The sequence below is a fragment of the Microchirus variegatus genome, assembly GCF_963457635.1.
Source record: "Microchirus variegatus genome assembly, chromosome: 9".
Taxonomy (NCBI): domain Eukaryota; kingdom Metazoa; phylum Chordata; class Actinopteri; order Pleuronectiformes; family Soleidae; genus Microchirus; species Microchirus variegatus.
This window is the reverse complement of record NC_139810.1, coordinates 20,526,114-20,546,780: the sequence shown is the minus strand read 5'-3', so window position 1 is coordinate 20,546,780 and position 20,667 is coordinate 20,526,114. Positions and strand designations below refer to the sequence as shown.

The following is a 20,667-nucleotide window of genomic DNA, read 5'->3' as shown; positions in this document are numbered from 1 at the left end:
ATTTAAAATAAGCTACTACACACACACTCACACACACATACAAGTAAAAGCGTGGAGCAGTTATGTGTCAACAACAACAAAATACAACTACTCATATTAATCCATGTTTACCATAATGAAGCAATGTCCAAAAAGGCCCTTGGTGCTTTGTCCTTTTCTACCAAGTTCTTATTCATTTATTTGTATTTTTTTGACCTCACTTATTTTGTTTATTTTTTCTTTGCTTTAAATTATGTATTGACTTCCTAGTTATGACTGGGACGTGTCGTGTGCACCAACTTTGAGGCATATTTATGCAACACAACCACAGAGTATGGAGGACAAAACCTGACATATCAATAAATAAATGATTAAATACAGGAATAAATAAATAAATGCATAAATAAATAAATGCATTACATTTATTTATTCCTGTATTTATTAATGAATTTATTTATTTATTGATATGTCAGGTCTCGTCCTCCATAGCAGAGCGCATCACACTGACATTCAGGTGGTTTAAACGGGACTTCATTTCCCATCAGCCCCTGCTGCTGCTGCTGCTGCTGCTGTGCGCATGAGTTCGCCCTCCGTGCAGTTTTCTTGGCTCACCGCTGGATCAGCTGGTCGAATACGCGACTGTGCTACGCCTTTCAGTCTTCAGGGGGAAAACCTGTGGATTGTTCTACTCTGAAAACTCTGGATGAAGAGCCTGCTTTTCTATTTTTCCTTTTTAAAAACAAACAAACAAACAAACAAACAAAAAATAACAACTATTCCATTTCAGTTCGACTTTAACATTTTCCGTGCGTAAAAACTCTGGATAAGTAGCGCAAAGGGGATTTTAAAACGTCAATTCGTGTTTATAATTTTTTTTCCTGCTTAAACCTTGGAGTTAAACCACTAGCGGAGTGACAGACAACCGTGGACGGACAGACGGACGAGCCTCCACTCACTCATTCACTCACCCACTCACGCATTTTCTCTGTGTATCTGCTGGGAAACGTTTTCCCTTCGCAACACATGAACTGCTGTGAGCCAAAACCCTGAGAAGAAGAAGAAGAAGAAGAAGAAGAAGAAGAAGAAGAAGTGTGAGAGCAAACATGGGCTGCACCATCAGCGCCGAGGACAAGGCTGCAGTGGAGAGGAGTAAAATGATTGATAAAAACCTGCGGGAGGACAGAGATAAAACCTCCAGAGAAGTCAAGCTGCTTCTGCTCGGTAGGATTTTTTATTATTTACTGTACTTAATGTGTTGCATCATGACGTGACTTCACTCTTCAGCTGCAGTTTTTGACTTCAAAACACTTTAAACACTCTTCTTCAACCAATCACTTCATCCTTATAGCACTTTTCATACACATGTAACTCAAATCTGTTAAAAGAAACTCTTACTAATGACCGAAAAGAAACCAATGGACATAATAATAATGGTAATATAATGGTAATACAGTCAATAAGTAAAGAACTAACACAATAACTAAAGGTTTAGTTAAAAGTAAGAATATGAAAGAAGAGTAAAATGGTCAAATGTAAGAGTGGATAAAACAACTATAGGAATCAGGTTAGAGTGAAATGATGTGTCACATTTTAAACCTCAAATGTAAATAAATTAAACCTCAGTTCAAAGCCTGGATTTAAATAATAATAAATAGAAAAATCTTTCTTTTTATAAATATGGATATTCTCTGCTGCCCTGGGCTGTTCTTGGTTTAACACAGATGTGGCTCATCTTCTGTACAGAAGTAAACCAGATGTTGGTGGTGAGAGGCTGAGGCCAACTGTACCGACACTTTGCTGCCGTTGCTTTTCTTTCTATTGTTGAAATGTGGATCCGGTGTGAGCGTTTGTTGATGTGCATTAATCACCTAAATGTCACACAGGACACACACACACACACACACACACACACACACGTTGTCACTCATGCAGGCAACACTGACCCTGATCAGACCCAAGGACTTAACCACCAAGAAATGATGAGGGTTTTTTCTCACGAGTGACACAGAAACCAGGCTAAGTACATGGATACACACACAGATCAGACCCAAGATTAACATCCTTGAGCTCTTTGTTAAAGCGATTATGACCCTAAACTTCACGGTTTTACTTCTCCATCCTCACACCTCGGTGATAATATTCTTAAAAGAAAACAAAAAACTAAACCAACAGGAAATATTAGTGTTCAGCATGATCTAACTGATACACGTCCATTTTACTCAGAAGATGTGAATAACAAAATGGAGCAAAAAGAGAAGTATCCAAGACTGTTTCTTGAAAATGTGGAGATTTGGTCAAATGGACACACTGAAGGATAATGGCCTCTCAACACGACAGTGGGCATAGCAGCTTCTCCTCTCCTAGTGTGTATATACTGTGCGACGGCAGATACTAAATATGTTTCCCCACAAAGGGGCTTGAGAAAGATCCAAAGGGGTCATTGTGTCATCGAGTGGATCGAGGAAATAAGAAAAACAAACTTGCAAAGGCTTATTTTTCCTCAAGTTCTTCACACAGTTAAAAGACAGAACCACTGCTCAGACACCATGACCACAACATGGTCACAAGGGCTTGTAAACCAAAACAGCTGGGGAACTATAGTGGTACACTGGCTGGATTTGCAGCTATAGAAAACGGCATTATATTAAAGTATTTCATGAGAACTGGTCCAGGGACCAATAAAGAGCTCAAGTGCTGCAGAAGTGGGGGAGTGTTGGTGTGTGGTCACTGATATCAGTGCATCTACAGTCAGTGGTCAACAGTGGATGCTGGACATAAATCATGATAGTGAAGCTTTAAGACATGTATCAACAGCTCACTAAGAAAGAAACCCCAACCAGAGAACTCAATTCAACTCAGACAGGCAAATAGACATTTTGCTTCTATATTGAGTATATAATATAAAACAACACGACTAGTACATTTTAAAGGCTGCAGTTTAATTGCAAATTAAAAAAAAAAATGTAGCACTCATACAGAATACAGAGAAATTCATGTTTGACACTGTTACGAGGCTACAACACTAACACTATAACCCTTAACAGGGAATATTTAAATGAGCCTTTCCCCTTTATTGTCAAGACAAAGTTGTCCGTCTGTACAAAAAACGAGAAACAAAACAAAAAAAATCACATCCACTCTGTATCTCCATAACAATCTATAAATGCTCTGCCACTGTAATTTATTCATAGTTACTTTCCATTGTGAAAGTTGCACATTGTTCTTGACACTTGTCTCTCGACCCCCCCCCCTCCCTCTCCCCCTGTGTCCGTGTTTTTTTTTTTGCTGTGGTAACAAGTGAATTTCCCCCGACGTGAGACCTAGGAAAGTGTAATCTACTCTAATCTAATTTGAGCTAATGTAAATCTAATCTTTCAAAACAGGACACAGACATTCAAGCATGAGTACACAGCATTGACACTTTTCTTCAGAGGTGTAGAAGACAGACAGCCGTGTGTGTGTGTGTGTGTGTGTGTGTGTGTGTGTGTGTGCTGATTCTCTGTTTGTTATCGCTTTCTTTATATACGACACAATAAATACTTGGTCATGACATTAGAAATGAAGAATAGGAAATCCACGGTGGGTTTCATCTATAATGACGCTCTAAAATGGACTGTATGTGTGAATGTAAGAGTGGATGGTCCACACGTTTTATTTTGTCCTCTTATTAAATATGTTATATAAACACGGATTGCCTGAAATATGTCACTGTGTTTAATTTGAGTAGCGACCATTTAATCAAAGAGATGATCCTGAGTGCAGATGCAGCCATTAAATGAAAGGGTGGCATCATTACATCAATTTTGATGGCACGCAGAGGGCTGAGCCTCGACATGTATCGTCATGTTGCGTTGAACTCGTCGTGAATAACTTCCACTTTTTTTTACAGATAATGTTTCCTCACAGTGGAAGAACCAGTCACACAAAGGCGTACATGTGAGAAAATTATTCTTTAGAATGAATACTATGGATTATTTATTGAGGATATGGCAGCACAAAGGGTGAATTCCAATTCTTTGCTTAACCCTCAATCTTAACCCTCAACCTCGAAAGTGCTGTCCCGATTCTCAGAAAAATTAAGTTGAGGGTCGAGTTTAAGGGCTGTATCGCCCTCAATATTGAGATTTTCCGAGACCACCCTTTGGAGCAAGGGCTATCCAGAATGCATTGCGTGTTTTGACATGACAAAGATGGCGCCGAAAGCAGCGAAACGAGTACGCTACAAATTAAGTATTTTCTTTGTTAATAGATATTAGGCTTGTAGGCCCATATTATGGATTGCTTACGTCATTGTTGCGTAACATTTATTTTTATTTTACAATCTTTTGTCAATAGCCTGCTGGTGCGGACAAGCGATCGTTTGCTATCGTTTACTTTTCAATAAGCCGTGGTGTGCGGTAACTGTCAGCTGAATATGTCCGTGGTTGTGGTATTTGTATGAGTATCATCTTATAACTAACTGACGACCTAATAACTTGACTGACAAATGGATCGTAATAAATAATCCTGCCGTAAATTTGTTCTTCTTCTTTTTTGACAAACTGGACGCAGCTTTTGCGTTATTCTGCCCCCCGCAGTCTGAAGACTTATCTGCATTTAAGGGGTGTCCCATTTCTAAGTGACAGAATAACCCTAAACACTTGGTTTTGAGGGCCAGTTAAGATTAAGGGTTGAGCTTGAGGGTTAAGATTGAGGGTTAAGATAAGAATTGGAATTGGCCCAAAGTCTTGCAAGTAAATTTACTAAATCTACACCATTGTGGTGTCACCAATATACTCTAAGGTGGATTTTTATGAGACACATTCTCACTGTTTTATTGGTGAGTTACAGCAGAATTACATTGTTTTGCTGTTTGGAAGATGAATTATACTTTAATTTAGACTACGTTCAGCCGTGGGATGAAACCTAGATTTACATAAAGTCATGTCGGTGTTGTTACAGGATCATGTTGGTCTGCAGTACATGGTCCACGGTGCAGCGATTGTGTGATAATCAATTATTATTGCATTGCATATCTGTCAAAGTAGAATTATAGAATACCCTTAAAATGTTGGTAACACTTTAGATTAGGGAACACATATTCACCATTAACTCGGTGCTCACTAAGGGTGCTATCACACCTGTAGTTCGATTGTTTTGGGTCCGCAGAAAAATTTTCCAATGTAGCAAACAGACGTGAGTACGGTTTGATTTCACATATGCATAGTTGTAAACGAACCAAGATAGACCGTGAAGATCATCGCCACCGGAACTGGACTAACTCCTGATTTCCACCGGGCTTGTCACTGCTGTGGGACGTAAGCGTAGTGGTCACCGGAGCTGATCGCTGCACCTCTAATCAATGTGAGCGTTTCCACCGGGCACGCCGCGGCTTCTTGTGTGAATACGACTGGCTCGCAAGCGTAACGCGCCCGGTGGGGATTGAAGCTGGGCAGAGAGAGGTTGTCCCGTATCTCATACCCATAATGCATTAAACTAGACCGTTTTGTACAATTTGGTTTGGTTGCTTTCACACCAGAGGAACCTTACCAAAGTAGGACGGATAAATCGGTCCGAGACCACCCCTTCAGGCAGGTCTCGGACTGGTTCATTTGGTGCGCACCAAAGGACCGAGATTGCATTCACACCTATGCAAACGAACCAAACCACAGCATTTGGTGTTGGTGCTCACAACACTCATTTTTGGGCCCGAGCTTAGATTGGGCCCAAAAAATCAAGCCCGACCCGACCAGAGCCTGTGCACGTTGTGTCCGAGTCCAACCTGGCCGACACATTAACTGTAATTAGACAATTTTTTTACACGTGAGCCATAAATGTACACTTACGTCCATGTCCTCCCCACAGTGAGAGTTTGTTGTACCTGTTGCCACAGTCTAATTTACAACAGAGCCTCTGAGATCCGCTTCCATGTATGCTTATGTTGCTAATGACGATAAGCTTCCTGGTTTTTAAATGATGCATTCATGGCCGCAGGGTTTTACACATTCACACAATACGACATGCTCTAACTTACCACGCGAACACGACGAGGGAGAAAAAACACAAATGCTTGATTAAGGGCCCGGGTCGGGCTCGGGCTAGGGCAGAGAATCTAAACGCACCAAATGCTGTAGGTGTGAAAGCACTCTAACATGCATATAAGTAGCATACTAGCGCTTTATTAGTAAATATTAAGCATGTATTAACACCTTATGCAGGAAAAATCTTAATTCATGTCGTAATAGAGGTAGAATAAGGTTATGTAGAATAAGGTGTTAATATGTGCTTAATGATGACTAATAAAGGGCTAGTATTCTACTTGTATATGTTGGTAAGCACCTAGTTAATGGAGAATATGTTCCCTAATCTAAAATGTTACCAAAATGTTTCTAAATGATTAGAATGAAACTTACGAGTGAAACACTGCTGTATCTACTGCTGTTTTCCCCACCACCACGCAGTCACAGTCAGTGAGGTTTGAGATAAACCCTGCTCTGTGAGGAGTCACTTCACTGACACATCATAATGCAGGCCATAATCTCATTGTTCATGGAAACATTCATTTTCAAGTCCTGACCACAGAGTTAATGGGAGGGGACGGGGGAGGCCATTTTTTTCCCAGTCAGTGCCCACCACTCCCTGTCTGTCTGTGCTGGAGTGAGAGAGAGTTATGGGGGGAAAACAAAAAAAAAGATCATCTGTTGTTCTTTATGCGGAACCACAAAGCCTGAGAGCTCATCCTCCCCCTCCCTCCCCCCTCCCTCCCCCTCCAACTGAAAACAGTCTTCAGTTTAACCACAAACAGTGTTTCATTAAACCAAAAACTTGAACTTGAGATTCCTGTGAAATGAAGCTTGGTTTTGGAGTCTGACTCCTGTGTAAAGTTGGTTTGTGAACTGGCAGCAGGACAAACGCTTCGTAACGAGCCAAGACAAAATGCCATGACTGAATGAGAGAACTGAGGGAGGAAAAAGAAAAAAAGAAGAAGTGAAGACGGGGGATCTGCACAGCGTATCTTCTGCTCCCCGTCTGTGTGAGCAGGCGTAAAATCTATTTCGCTGCTGACGGCTTAACCTAAAAATGCACGGAATTAATTCTTGTTGGGAAATGAAAACATGACTTCACTTTGAGCTTCACTGGCAAAAAAAAAAAATCATCTGCTAAGGATTCTTCACTGGCAGTATATATTTATATATTTAGCCCTTTATTTCAAACATTGCTGTGAGACTAGTTCCTGGTTAGCAGGTATCCATATTTCAAATTGCAGGCCAGAAAATGACTGTTGTTGTATTCCGAAAACAGAAGGCTCTACTGCCAGTGTCGACTCAGCCTGCCTGTCTATGGAAACAAATACGACCGCACATACATGTTTTAATGCCTCTTTGATCAAACCACAGCTCTGAAAGTGAGTCAAAGGTGAAACTGTGTCAACAAAGTGACCCCACCACAGAAAATGAATCATGTTGCCTATGTGCCATTTGTTGTTTCTTTGTAAACTCGTGCACTGTGTCTGCAAAACTCTTGACTGAAACATTAAGAGCATTAAGACTAAAAGAAGGTCCACTGTGAAGTATGAAGCGATGGTTCTTCTGTCCAATGTCAACAAAACATAGTGAGCAGCATCCACGAAGCTCACTTATTCAAACATGATGCTGTATCTGTACGATAGAGTGATTGGAATGTTATTTGTAACTCTTGGCCAAAAAAACAAATTCAAACTAGCCCCTCAGTATTTATAGATCTTCCCCTGAGCGTTGATATCCTTCAGTGCCAATGTCGTCTCAATGCAACAGAGATGACATTATGGAGACACGGGCGAAGGAATTAGTCAATCTAGGATTTTAATTGTGTTTATGTTGGTGATTTTTTTTTTTTTTTTTTTTACAAAAATGCAGCTTCTTCTCTCACGCTTCTCCGTCCTTGGACTGTTTGAATGTTTCCTTTGCAGTTGAATGTGAAGTTGCATGTATAAAGCAAACAATAAACTAGGTCATGTTTAGTCACTTTCAACAGTGTTTGAGAAGCGTTACAGCTGTCTGTCGTAAATCTTAATAATTGTCCAAGGTATGTATTTATTCAAAAGAGTTGAGAAAGCTTTCAGATGATGCCCATGACTAAGTTCTAAGTTGTACCTTAAAACACCTTAAGGAATCTTCCTGATCTCAGATATGGTTCTCTGAGCCGATCCACAGACAGAACACGTCCGTGCATTTTGACGCGTTGGTGAATCTAGTCACAGGATCGTCGTCACTGCACAGTTCAGTTTAAATCAGATAGAGAATCGATTATTGTCATTTGAACTCCCACAGCAGCGTGATGCCTGGGTTTGTCTCTGCTGTGGAAAAACAGACTCAGCCAGAAGCTTTGACAACCTGTTTCCTGTTTGGCTGATGCTCTCATAGAAATACTGTAAAGGTCAGGGACAGGATGTTGGTGCGACTGCGGGCCCAAATTCATAAGGGTGACGATTTTCACAAATTATCACATAAATAGTCGTTATCACCTGATAAAGTCTGGATATTTAACAAAAAAGTTGATCTTCTCTGGCACATGAGTGCTCTCCAACATGTTACGTGACACTTTTAAAATGTGTCAAGCAACTGAAATTCCTCTCGTGTCAAGTCCTGTCATGTTATGTCATGTCTTGCACCAGTAGAGCTTTCTTGTGTCAAGGACAATATGACTAAGAGTCTAACTTGACTGTTTAGAGCAAAACATCCTCTCAGAAAAAGAAGCACAGGTACAGATGCGTAGATAAATAAACAATCTAACTGTTCCGACCACGATGATACAACATGGAGACGCAACCGAACAAGCAAAGTGGAGATGAAATATTTAGCCGGAACTTAAATGTTGCACGTCCTGTTAAGTGAATGTTGTGTTGTGGATTGTTGGGTTGAGAACGACAAAGAAAGAAGAAAATATTAAATGGCCACCAGGGGGCAACTCTGCTGAATGGGAAAACTTGATTTATGAAGTCAGTTTTCTTGATACGTTGATGGTGTCAATCACTAGTTTAAGGTCTTCTTCAATAAAAAAAATATAACTATGTTGATTTTGGATTAGCACTAGAGCTGAACCAGTTAATCGATTATTAAATTAATCGACAACTATTTTGATAATCGATTCCTTTTTTAAGCTTTTTTTCATGATGAAAAACAAGGTTTCTGATCGTTTTAGCTTCTTAAATGTAAATGTTTTCTTCGTTTCTTTGCTCCACATAACAAAGAAATCATTAAGACTGAATCATGTTGGTTTGTGGACATAACAATACATTGGAGAACATCGTCATTTCCGGGTTTGACAAACACTGATCAATATTTTTTTTAACACTTTCTGACATTTTATGGACCAAGCGATTAATCGAGGAAATAATCTACAGATTGATCGATAACGAAAATAATCGTCTGTTGCAGCTCTAATTAGCACATTCTCTGTACGTGAGTGGACACTTTTTCAGTACAGGGAAAATCTCACAGCAAATCTCAAGGTTTCAAAGCTGGAGTTACATTTCTTATGGGTGACATCACGACTGCGACTTTTTTTCTTTTTTTTTTGAGTGTGAAGTGCCAAGCAAAGAACAAAGGTATAATTTACTACGTCCTGTTCATAAAACAATCCAATGCCACATCACACTTCTACCCAAGCAAGTACCTTGTGACTGAATATGCTCCTCAGGCTCCACTTAAATGTCTGCTTTTGAAATTCAGCACAAGGCAGTTGTTTTGTGGAGTGTTTTCATATAAACATAGTGCACACTCTGTGATTAAATGAGATTAAGTTCAAGCATTATAAAAAAATAAAAGCTGACCTGAAAACCTGTGCAACTGTGGCGTAATGTGGTTGATGCTGTAGATTCTACTGTATGATGATGCCTCATATAACTAAAGTGTCCTCCTTTTTCAGGAGCTGGGGAATCTGGGAAAAGCACAATCGTAAAGCAGATGAAGTAAGTTATAGACCTTGTAACACGGTCATAAAAAACGTGCACGCAACAATAAATCATATTATTTTTTTGTTTGTTTTTGTCTCCCCCCCCCGTTCAAAGAGCGGCTCACTGTGGCCCTGTTTTCAGTTGCATCCCTGTTGTCTGGGTTCAACAATGTGACAGGAGTTGTGATTACAAACAGGGTTCATCGTTGTGTAAATGCTGTAGAAGCAGAGCTGGAGCCTCATTTTGGCTTCGCTCAGGCAGAGGAGGAAGCTCCCTTTTTCATAACATGTGAAACAATGACCACAGAGGCCAGCTGGAGCCTGGCAGGACCTGAATAGATTCCCCTGGTTCCCACATTCTGCATGCTCACTGAAGCTCAAATTCCTGCACTAATGGCAGAGAAAACGTTTCTGTAATTTGTCCCACATTTGTTAAAGCAAATTTCCACACACTTGTCACATGTTTATCTGGAGTGTAAAAGCTTATTTGGACTGTGTTTGTGTGTCAGAATCATTCACGAGGATGGCTACTCAGAAGACGAGTGCAAGCAGTACAAAGTGGTGGTGTACAGTAACACCATCCAGTCCATCATGGCCATCATCAGGGCCATGGGCCGGTTAAAGATAGATTTTGGGGAAGCTGCGCGGGGGGTAAGTCAGCCACACTGAGTTTACAGTAAAAGCCTCACCCCATTGGTCAACACAAAACACACGTACAATGAAAAGCACTTGTGTTTTTGTTTTTTTTCAGGACGATGCCCGTCAACTGTTTGCCCTGGCGAGCTCGGCGGAGGAAGGAGTGATGTCAGCAGAGCTGACCAGTGTGATTCGGAGGCTGTGGACAGACAGTGGCGTTCAGGCCTGTTTGGATCGCTCCAGAGAGTATCAGCTCAACGACTCCGCTGCATAGTGAGCGCTTCTCCACACGCAGACCTCACAGCCACAGGCTAATTAAATGAGTCAGTTTACAGATGACAGAGTGGAAGGAAAGGCATCAGCACATTTAATAGGCTGGTTTATTTTGACTCGGATTGGAGCTCAGACTCTGTTTACAGGTGCTCTGCATACAGTACAGGCAAAAAAACTGTCACTGTCCTCAAGTGACATGACTTCAATTAGTGTGTGTGTGTGTGTGTGTTTGGGCTGAAGGTTTGTATCTGTGTCTGTGGGTGTGGATTCAGGAAGATGTCAGTTCACCAGATCCTCACTTAAAGGTCCAGTGTATAACATTTAGGAGGGTTTATTTATAGAAATTGAATATTATCCCATTAATTATTTGTCTTTTATATGTACTTTGGCAAGTGTTTACATCCTTTCTGGTATGTGTGGGCCACCGTCACTTTTGGGAAAGGTGAGCAGATATCATTAAATTTCAATCATGATTACCCTCGTGGACTTGTTAGTCCAGCAACATGTTGCATTGTGGGTAATGTAGGCAGCAGGTTTTTGGGCAAAGTAGAAAATTACATTTTTGTCGCACAGATCAGAGTAAAGGAGTCGTTTCAGAGAATTTCACCGATGTTTTCTTGATCAATCATGTGCCATTTTATGGAAGAAAAGAATTTTAACTTTCAAATAAAATCCCAAAGGGAAATGAAACTCCTTTGGTTATATTGGGTGAAGTTTGAAATTGCATCATCCGTCTTCAAGTTTCTTGTAATAGTGCGTCTCTTGTTGTCACAAGGAGGTGACATCTTTGTCAAATAGCACGGTTCCTCCATCCTGTCTGTAATTTCTCCCCGAGAACGAGAAAGGGGGAAATACTTGTCGTGCCTTTCATCGCTCTGTGTCAGCTAGTTGTGCTGCTCATGTTGGGTTTTTTTTATTTTGGAACAATAAAGAAACCGAAAGACAAAAGATAAAATTGGATAGTGTTTTGGTCACTGCTGTTTAGAAACATCTTAAAGTAGTCCGTGTAGTCTATATGCGAAAACCAATTAGACGTGGATAAAGTCCAAGGTTTTCCTGTTTCTGCGGTGTTGATATTAGTGTGAAGGACAAATTCTTTGTTTTGACAACAGCTTAGCTGTCGTGGCTCTCTGTGCACTTTGTCCATACTATGAGACGAGAGAAACCAGTGGAGTTAGCCTGTTTTTACTCAACCCAGAAGGAGCCAGTGTTTATCATCCACCAAAATATCAGCCCATATTTAGTATCATTCTGTGGAGTCCTGGGATATGCATCTGCAGGAACGAGCCCTCCACGTCACCAGTCAGAAGTGTCTAAATGCATTTCGTCTCTTTGCAATATACCTCATCACTTTTCACGCTGTTGTAAGTCTGGAAATCCCCTGGATATTTTCCACTCTGGGCTGTTAACAACACGGCTCAATGTGCAGAGAGCTAGTTTACACTATCTGTATAGAATAGTTGTGTATTTGCTGTGGGATCATCTGCATATATTCTCTTGTCTTTCAGCTACCTGAATGACTTGGGCAGAATCTCAGAGCCGGACTATGTCCCCACTCAGCAGGACGTGCTGCGTACTCGCGTGAAGACCACCGGCATCGTGGAAACTCACTTCACCTTCAAAGATCTCTACTTCAAGTTAGTACAGCCACAGTTTTTTTCTGCCATAAAAAATAACTAATTTCACTTACACAGTGTGTGTGTGTGTGTGTGGTCAGCGTTTAATGTCATGATAAAATGAACACAGTGATAGAAATTGTTTACATGATAACATCAAACCCCACCTCCACCCTCCCATCACAGCCCCACACCCTCATGGTTTGTGTCATCGTGAGTCAGGAAACTCTATCATTAACTAGAAAAGCACTCAGAGAGTGCAACCCCCCCCCCCCGCCCCAAGGATCACGCCCAAAATTGAATCACTTGTTCCTGGTCCCATTGCAGACAATTTCATCCAAATCCGTCCGTCACTTTTCGAGTTATGTTGCTATCAGACAGACAGACATTTGGGCTGAGCTGCCTTGGAGGTCTACACTCTCCGAGTGCTTTTCCAGTTATCTCAGTTCCTGTGTAAGACGACAAAAACATCTTATTCTTTTAGCAATAATATAACATAACAAGTCTATTCGAGCAGTAATAAAGAAAAATGTATGATAGCTTCAGTGCACATCATGTGACTGCACGTTACAGTTGTCAATTGTGTAGTATTTCTCGATTGTGTTAAAGGTGTTGTTGGCAGATGTTTGAAGCCCTGTTACTTAACGCATATTAGATGTAATAATCTGATTATCACGACCGCTGCGCTCCAATATAACGCACCTTCGCAGCAGCTAATGTAATTGCACTACTTCAGTTCTCATGCATTATTTTGTTTCGCTCCTGTACTTATAAATATTGGTCAAACATTAACTGTAATAGCCTCCCCGGGGCCTGACTGTGCAGACCCATAATAAAACAGCTTAGGATCTGGAAATGTGTAATCAGGGAAGTGGTGTTGTGTGTGTCAGTCAAAAAGTTCCGTTTAGATTTAGTTCACCTGAGGGCCTCAGCAGACACAAACATGAGATTACAGAGTGAGGTCATCAGCATGCCGTGTGTGTGTGTGTGTGTGTGTATGTGTGTGTGCTCTTGCCCTAGATTTGCACACTCCTCATAAAAAACACTGAAATTTAAATGAGATTAAAAATGAAAATGAGAACATTCCCTATTCTGTGCGTGTGCTTTCAGGATGTTTGATGTTGGAGGTCAGCGCTCGGAGAGGAAGAAGTGGATCCATTGTTTTGAGGGAGTCACTTCAATCATTTTCTGTGTCGCGCTCAGCGACTACGACCTCGTCTTGGCTGAGGACGAGGAAATGGTAAATGATGGATTCACTTTCCTGTGTCCTTTTAATACAAAACTGATTTTTTTGGGGGGGTTTTCTCCTGAAAAGTACAGTGGAGAGTGGGTCGTCGTTGTTGTTTTATTATATTTATTTATAGTTTATTTGGAAGACAGAGCGCATGTGAATGAACATTAGAAGAATGTAAACACACCAGATTACAGCCAAAGGCTAGTTTCCATCTGTTGTCCCCAAAGATTAAAAACAAAAAAAAACACAGTACGGACCCCATACAGTACATCCATGACTGGGAATGTGTCAGCATCACTGTCCCATCAATATCAAAGACATCAACAACAGGTGATAAGAATCCTCTTCCATTAGTTTTAACCAAACCATTAGCGTAAAGTGAACTCTCTGAGTACAGGAAACTCGTGGGAAAGGCACAGGCGTTCAAACGTTATTGATGTATTTTTGTTTTTTTTATTTTATGGGGACACAGTATACAGTTACAGATACAGTAACACACCGACAGCTGCACAGTTATTTTATATATATATATGTATATATATATATATGTATATATATATATATATATATATATATGTATCATTTTATTTTACCTTTATTTTACCAGGCAAGTCATTCAGGACCACTTCTTCCTTTACAAAGGCGGCCTGGCAAAAAGGCAAAAAGCCTCTCGAGGGAAGGGGATGGAGGGCCTGAAAAGGAATAAAAATAACAGTTAAAACAAACAACAGTACATAAACATTTACACACACATTCACCACTGATATACAAGCATATGGACAACAAATATTAGCAGCTGACAAACGGGGGTGAAGCTTATTTACTGTGTCAGTAAAAATGTCCATAACAGAGTTATTAAAAGCTGAACTCGGGGGGGGGGGGGGGGGGGGGGGGGGATGGCAGACAAAGAAGAGTGTTTTTGACAAGCAGTGAATATTACGGCGGTTGTGTAAGGATGGCCAGTTGCATTTTACACCGCAGTCATTATATTTTAAATGGGACATATAATGCAAAATTAACTTTTTAATCATTTTAATACTTATATTTGGGACTCTGGCGGCCCTATGAATAGGCAAAGAGAGAAAAAAGATGACTCACTCGTGTTTTTGTGGTCCGTCTAAGTACAGGAGATAAAACCCACGATGTTGACTTCCGCGCTCATTGTGGCATCAGAGTTGGAATTGTTGTCTCGCGGAGCTCCGCTTTTTCCTTAAAAACGTGAGAGTGCAGACGAGGGCAATAGTATCCTGAAGAGCGCTATTCTTGGTTACACAGTGCAGCACAGAGTTCTACACAAACTTCCAGCCTCAGAGGATTTACGTGTCCAGTGGATACATTTTATATATGACGGCAGTGTGCCGGCTAGAGTCGGCAAATGATGGCTTTTCCAAATGCTAACTGCTGTTAGCTGCCGTAGTTTCCTGTGTCTCATTTGCATTTAAAGAGACAGGCACTCAAAACCGAGCGTTCTGAACAGGTCTGTTTTGACAGGGTGATTGAACTGCTGTGGTGCTTCATCCTTATGGTATTTTGACCAAAGCATGTCACAGACATGTTCATTAGGACACCAGGGAACTAGGTCAACTTGGAGATATAGGGTATAATATGTCTACTGTGTTTGAATTACTGTGCAGAAACCCTTGGAGAGCACTCACTTGACTTTGAAACCACAGCAGCTGAATAGATTTTAGTTGTCAGTCATCACATTTTCCATCATGAACTTGCGTTGTTGTTCCTACTATGATGTGTCATAATGTTGTCTGTGAAAATAAATAAATAAACAATAGGCCCACGATGGTGAAGTTCACATCCGTTCTTTTTTCCCCTCAGAACCGGATGCATGAGAGCATGAAGCTTTTCGACTCCATCTGCAACAACAAGTGGTTCACACGCACCTCCATCATCCTCTTCCTCAACAAGAAGGACTTGTTTGAAGAGAAGATCGGCAGGAGTCCGCTCACGATCTGCTACCCCGAGTACTCTGGTAATGTCGTGGCTTGCTGGGTGTTTAGTTTACAGAGAGAGCAACTCTGGAACGATGTGATTACTGGACTTGATTTCTGCATCAAAGTCATTTTTTTCCCCAGTTTGACAAAGGCTCTTTGTTTTCCCGTCGCTGTTCCATCACATGTGAACTGCATCACCGGACAGTCGGACTGTTTATAATCAAATGTGTGCACTGCAAAGTAAACGAGATGCAGCTCAGTGTGCCGTCATTTTAACTGCTTGTTGAATATATTAACCTGGCTGTAATCCACGCTGAAGGTTTGACAGTTGTATAAATCCTGAACAGACCTTTAACATGTCAGCGGTGTTTTCACACAATGGCGCTCACAGAATTTCCCCATTTTTCAACAGAAAAGGAGCCTGAAGCAACACCATGTTTCACAATAAAAACCAGGAACCATTGATATAAATGAGATCATTTTTTTAAGTAGCAGTTTTTTGTAGAAGTTGGAAACAAGCAACAGCTGATCACAGATACATTCTTGTCTTTGTTTTACTTTTGTGCGTCGACACCATACAGTTAAGAATAAGATGTTTATCGATGCGCTGAGTTATGACCGACTTCTTTTCCTCCGTAGGTGGACAGTCGTACGTCGACACAGCGTCTTACATCCAGTGCCAGTTTGAAGACTTGAACAAACGAAAGGACACAAAGGAGATCTACACACACTTCACTTGTGCCACAGACACCAAGAATGTGCAGTTTGTGTTTGACGCGGTCACTGACGTCATCATCAAGATTAACCTGAGGGAGATTGGACTCTACTGAGGCTTCAGCCCCTGCAGGTCAGCAAAAACAATCTGTTCGTTACATCAGCCGAGAGACAAAAGGTCAAGTTTGTAAAATGATCTTTCTCATGGGATGACTTTGGTCCTCGTAAACCAATTATGATTGCAATAAAAATAACAATCACAATAACAATGTTTATATAATAAAAACACAGAAGACAAGCTCATGTGATCCTACGATCCCGTTCTCGCATTATCTCAGTCGTGTCAACACAGACACTTACAATGCTGTCCATTTTTTTTGCCTTTTTGCCAAGTTCATGAGTATCCTCGCACGCCCTGTGCCGAGGGTGAAGTCGCTCAGGAAGTGCTGAAGAAATTGTGCAGGAAACATAATGATATGGCTGCAATTGCTTAACGCTGTGTTTGAGAATGTGCAACGTGATGGGAAGGGCAGGGAAAAAAACCTGTATGCTGACAGGAGTGTTAAACAAGCCGCTGTGTTTGTATTAAAAGTTCAATTCACACCAGACAAACAACCTCAACGAGTTGGAGAAGCAAATGTTGTTACACATGCAACAGTTCCGTGCCAAGTGAAAGTAGGAGGTATTAATAATTTAAATTATTATTATATTTGGGACTCTGGAGGCCCTATCATTCGGCAAAGTGTGGAAAAAGATGACTCACTCAAGTTTTGTGGTCCTCCTCAGTCTAAGTACAGGAGATAAAACACACGATGTTGACTTCCGCACTCATTGGGACATCACAATGCTAAATTCCTGGAATTGTTGTCTCGAGGAGCTCCGCTTTGTTCGTAAAACACATGAGAGTGCTGGCGAGGACAAGTTCGTGAAAAATTCTATTCTTGGCTCCACAGTGCAGCACAGAGTTCTACACAAACTTCCAGCCTCAGAGGATTTATCTGTCCAGTGGATACATGTTATATATGACGCCAATGTGCCTGCTAGAGTCTGCAAATGATCATTTTTCCAAATGCTAACTGCTGTTAGCTCCCAGTAGCCTCTGTGGCTGATGTCATTTCATTTTACTTTTATTTAAAGAGATACTACTAAACAGAGCGTTCTGAACAGGGCTGTTTTGGCAGGGTGATTGAACTGCTGTGGTGCTTCATCCTTATGGTATTTTGACCAAAGCATGTCACAGACATGTTCATTAGGACACCAGGGAACTAGGTTAACTTGGAGAAATAGGATATAATATGCCCCCCTTTAATATTTAACATCCAGCACGTTTTCTTGATATCGATAGAAAATTCTTACATTTTTAAACATTTGTGTAATTTGAACTGAAACACAGAGTAACAACAACTTATCTGTGAATATAGAACTGTTAACTTCTTCTTTTTCTGGACCGTTGTACAATATGATGACATTGCAAGTGTTTTTTGTGGAACCCGGGTAAGAAAAGCTGCTGTAATGCAGCAGCTAATGTTAAACTAAACTAAACTCAATTTAGCTTTCATTACTTTGATTTGTTTTCCTGCAACATATTAATTTAGCATGTGTGAACTAAGCCCTATTAAATAACTGAAGAAAGCTGAAAGCCTCTGTATTTTCACACTGTTGGATCTTGATAATAATTCTTGTTCTTCTCCCTTCTGCAGGTGTCAGGAGAACGATCAGGACATCAGGGGGTTTTCTGGTGTTTCCTGATTGCAGGGAGCGAATAGGAATGTAGATGTTACTACAGACAGAGTTGATGGTCATGCAGCCCACGCTGACGTAATTTCAACCACATAGGGACATGCTACTGTGATCACTTTTGACTTCATATATTTTACAATGCAGAGCATACACGGAGGACTTGATAAGTCACGGAGGATTGTGAAATGAATCTGTGACGGGCTGGCAGGTAAAGCTCCACTGATGCATTTATATATTATCGTGTCTGTCGTCAGCACATGGACCAAGAGAGAGAACGAGACTGTGTGTTTATCAAACTTCAACATTTCAATTGGCCTGTTTGTGTTTCATCTTCTCTTAGCTCTAATTTGTTTCACCCGGCTGATATTGAACATTTACGTTCAATATAGTTTATTTTTTAAGCCGCAATCATAGTGTTTTTCACTTTTTCAATGTGTGAATGCCATAAATTAAAGACTTTGTGTTTGAGTAGTTTTCATGTATTTAACATATCATTTTGGGTCTGGGTGTAGTTAGCGAGAGGCTAATGAACTCAGTAGCAGCATTGCTGTCTGCTTAGGTAACTTTATTTGTAATTAAACCACTTTCTGTTTGACCTTTTATTTTTTTATATATATATAATTGATCACTGCAAATCCATTTTGTTCTTTTTTCACGAACTTACTTCACTCACTGGAGGTGATCCTTTACTCCTGTGGTGTCAGTAAAGACATAGAAACACCTTAAACATAAAGTGTTACAGCTTGCCGTGTATGTGTGTTTTCTTGCTGTAGCTCTCACAAAATACTGCAATCTGCTGCTGCTGCTGTTGATGTTGATGATGTGCTCGAGTGGACCATACTTTGTGTTTCGCCTCCCCTGGTCGCCATAAGAATTTAAATGTATGGCTCACTTTGAATTTCTACAGTTGTATCGGTTTATTTAAACATCATTAAATGAGGGCACAAAGCTGTTTCACCTGTGTTCTCTTTGAAAGATGAAATCAATAACTACAGGTTTTGGCCAGTGTGAAGATTTACTGTATAAAAATAAGAGTAAGAGTAATTCTAGACTAAAGCAGCACATCTGGACCTTGTTGTCTCAGTCGTACACAACCCCACAAATGTTTATTAATTATACAAATGATTATAAAAATGCATTCATACTAATGAATCTACTGTATGTGGTGCATGTTGGGACATCTTAGTGCAGGTGATTCTGTTCATTAACTGAGAAAAGACCAAAACCAACTGCGTGTCATTCCCGTCCTGCATAACTCAAATGTAAAGTTGCATTTTTTTTTGAAAGAGGCATTTCCAAATTGGCTTTGTTCTCTGTCGTTTGTAGCAAATGTCTCTCAGACAGGAGCAACATTGTGATTGTATTAGTTTTTTGGCTGCAAAGCAGTTCTGTGTCTGTGCTCACATTCACATAAAACATGCAGATTAGGCAGATTGGACACTGTAAAGTGATCGTCGGTGCGAGAGTGTGAGTGGATGGTGGTTTGCCTTCACGTGGCCCTGTAATGGACTAGCGATCTGTCCAGGGTGTGACCCCACCTTTCACCCTATGTCAGCTGGGATTATCTCCAGCTCTCCACAATCCTCATGTGGAGGTTAAAGCGGTAGAAGAAGAAGAATATGCAGCTTTAAATTAGACAAAAACTAAGACTAGACTTACATGATATCATGTCAGCTCCACTCTCAGTCTCAAACCAACTTTACAGGAATTCTCAACCTGCATATTAATCGCTGCTTTCATTTGTTTTGCTCCCTCAGTCATTTTGTTGCTAATGCAACTCAGGCTGGTTTCCCCTCTGACCACAACAGGGAACTTATGTAACTGCAGCATTGTTCCCAGTGAGTCACAGCTGAGGGCAGTCAGTCAGTTGATGCTGACTGGTCTGTTACTCTAATTTAATATGCATTACTTTCTGAATGACAGAGACACAGAGAAGTGAAGTTGATGCATCTTTATTTCATGCTTCTACTTTTCATAAGAAAGGAAAAACTTGGTAGATTTTCATTCCATTGTCATAATAAAGCATCTTCCCACTAGTCTTTCTGTATTTAATCATAGGTTTATCGTTCAAAATATAATGAATTATCTACTCTTATATACAAAGTTTCTCTACCATGTTTGACCTCCTGAAAGTAATTCATCACATTTAAATGTTGAGTGAATTGAGTAAATTAACACTATTTAAAGTAGATACAATTTTGTTTGTCATCTTGATATTTTGCAAATGCTGGGGAAAATACCGTAATTCTTTGTGCACTTGCACAACATCAAGACCACAGAGACTAGTGTACTCAAAAACAAAAACAAGGTTGCATGTTGCTATTCATAATATTAATATTTCCCCGTCTTTTATTATTGTTTTATTCATTTTTACGGCTTGGATTTTAATAATAAATCTCAACTCACGAAACAGTAGTCAAAAGAAAGCAATGAGGATCAAACAAGCAACTATTTCATCTGGATTCTGTCAAACCAGCAGCTTCTGGTGTTAAATAAATACTTTACTTCTTGTAGAAAGCTGCATGTCCACAGCAACGATACAGTGGCTTCATAGGTGTTTCAGTCCAGCTGGACGTGCACTGTGTTGCAGGGATGAGCTGGTGATGGAGATGGTGAG

General features: G+C 40.5%; 1 protein-coding gene across 1 annotated transcript; it reads left to right on the top strand.

Annotated features, from left to right (window-relative positions):
- The first annotated feature begins 745 nt into the window (after positions 1 to 745).
- On the top strand, positions 746 to 18,912 carry gnai3 (guanine nucleotide binding protein (G protein), alpha inhibiting activity polypeptide 3). Its single transcript, XM_083894883.1, has 9 exons — positions 746 to 1,200; positions 9,865 to 9,907; positions 10,401 to 10,542; positions 10,643 to 10,800; positions 12,309 to 12,437; positions 13,527 to 13,656; positions 15,481 to 15,634; positions 16,236 to 16,443; positions 18,011 to 18,912. Exons 1-8 carry the CDS (start codon positions 1,083 to 1,085, stop codon positions 16,424 to 16,426), a joined length of 1,065 nt encoding a protein of 354 aa, XP_083751009.1. The 5' UTR covers positions 746 to 1,082; the 3' UTR covers positions 16,427 to 16,443; positions 18,011 to 18,912.
- The last annotated feature ends 1,755 nt before the right edge of the window (positions 18,913 to 20,667 follow it).

Excerpts from the sequence above, each read along its gene's own strand:
- gnai3 (XM_083894883.1), top strand. The coding sequence starts at position 1,083 with ATGGGCTGCACCATCAGCGCCGAGGACAAGGCTGCAGTGGAGAGGAGT. Across the intron at positions 9,908-10,400 it reads ACAATCGTAAAGCAGATGAA|AATCATTCACGAGGATGGCT; the intron begins GTAAGTTATAGA and ends TTTGTGTGTCAG. Across the intron at positions 10,801-12,308 it reads CTCAACGACTCCGCTGCATA|CTACCTGAATGACTTGGGCA; the intron begins GTGAGCGCTTCT and ends CTTGTCTTTCAG.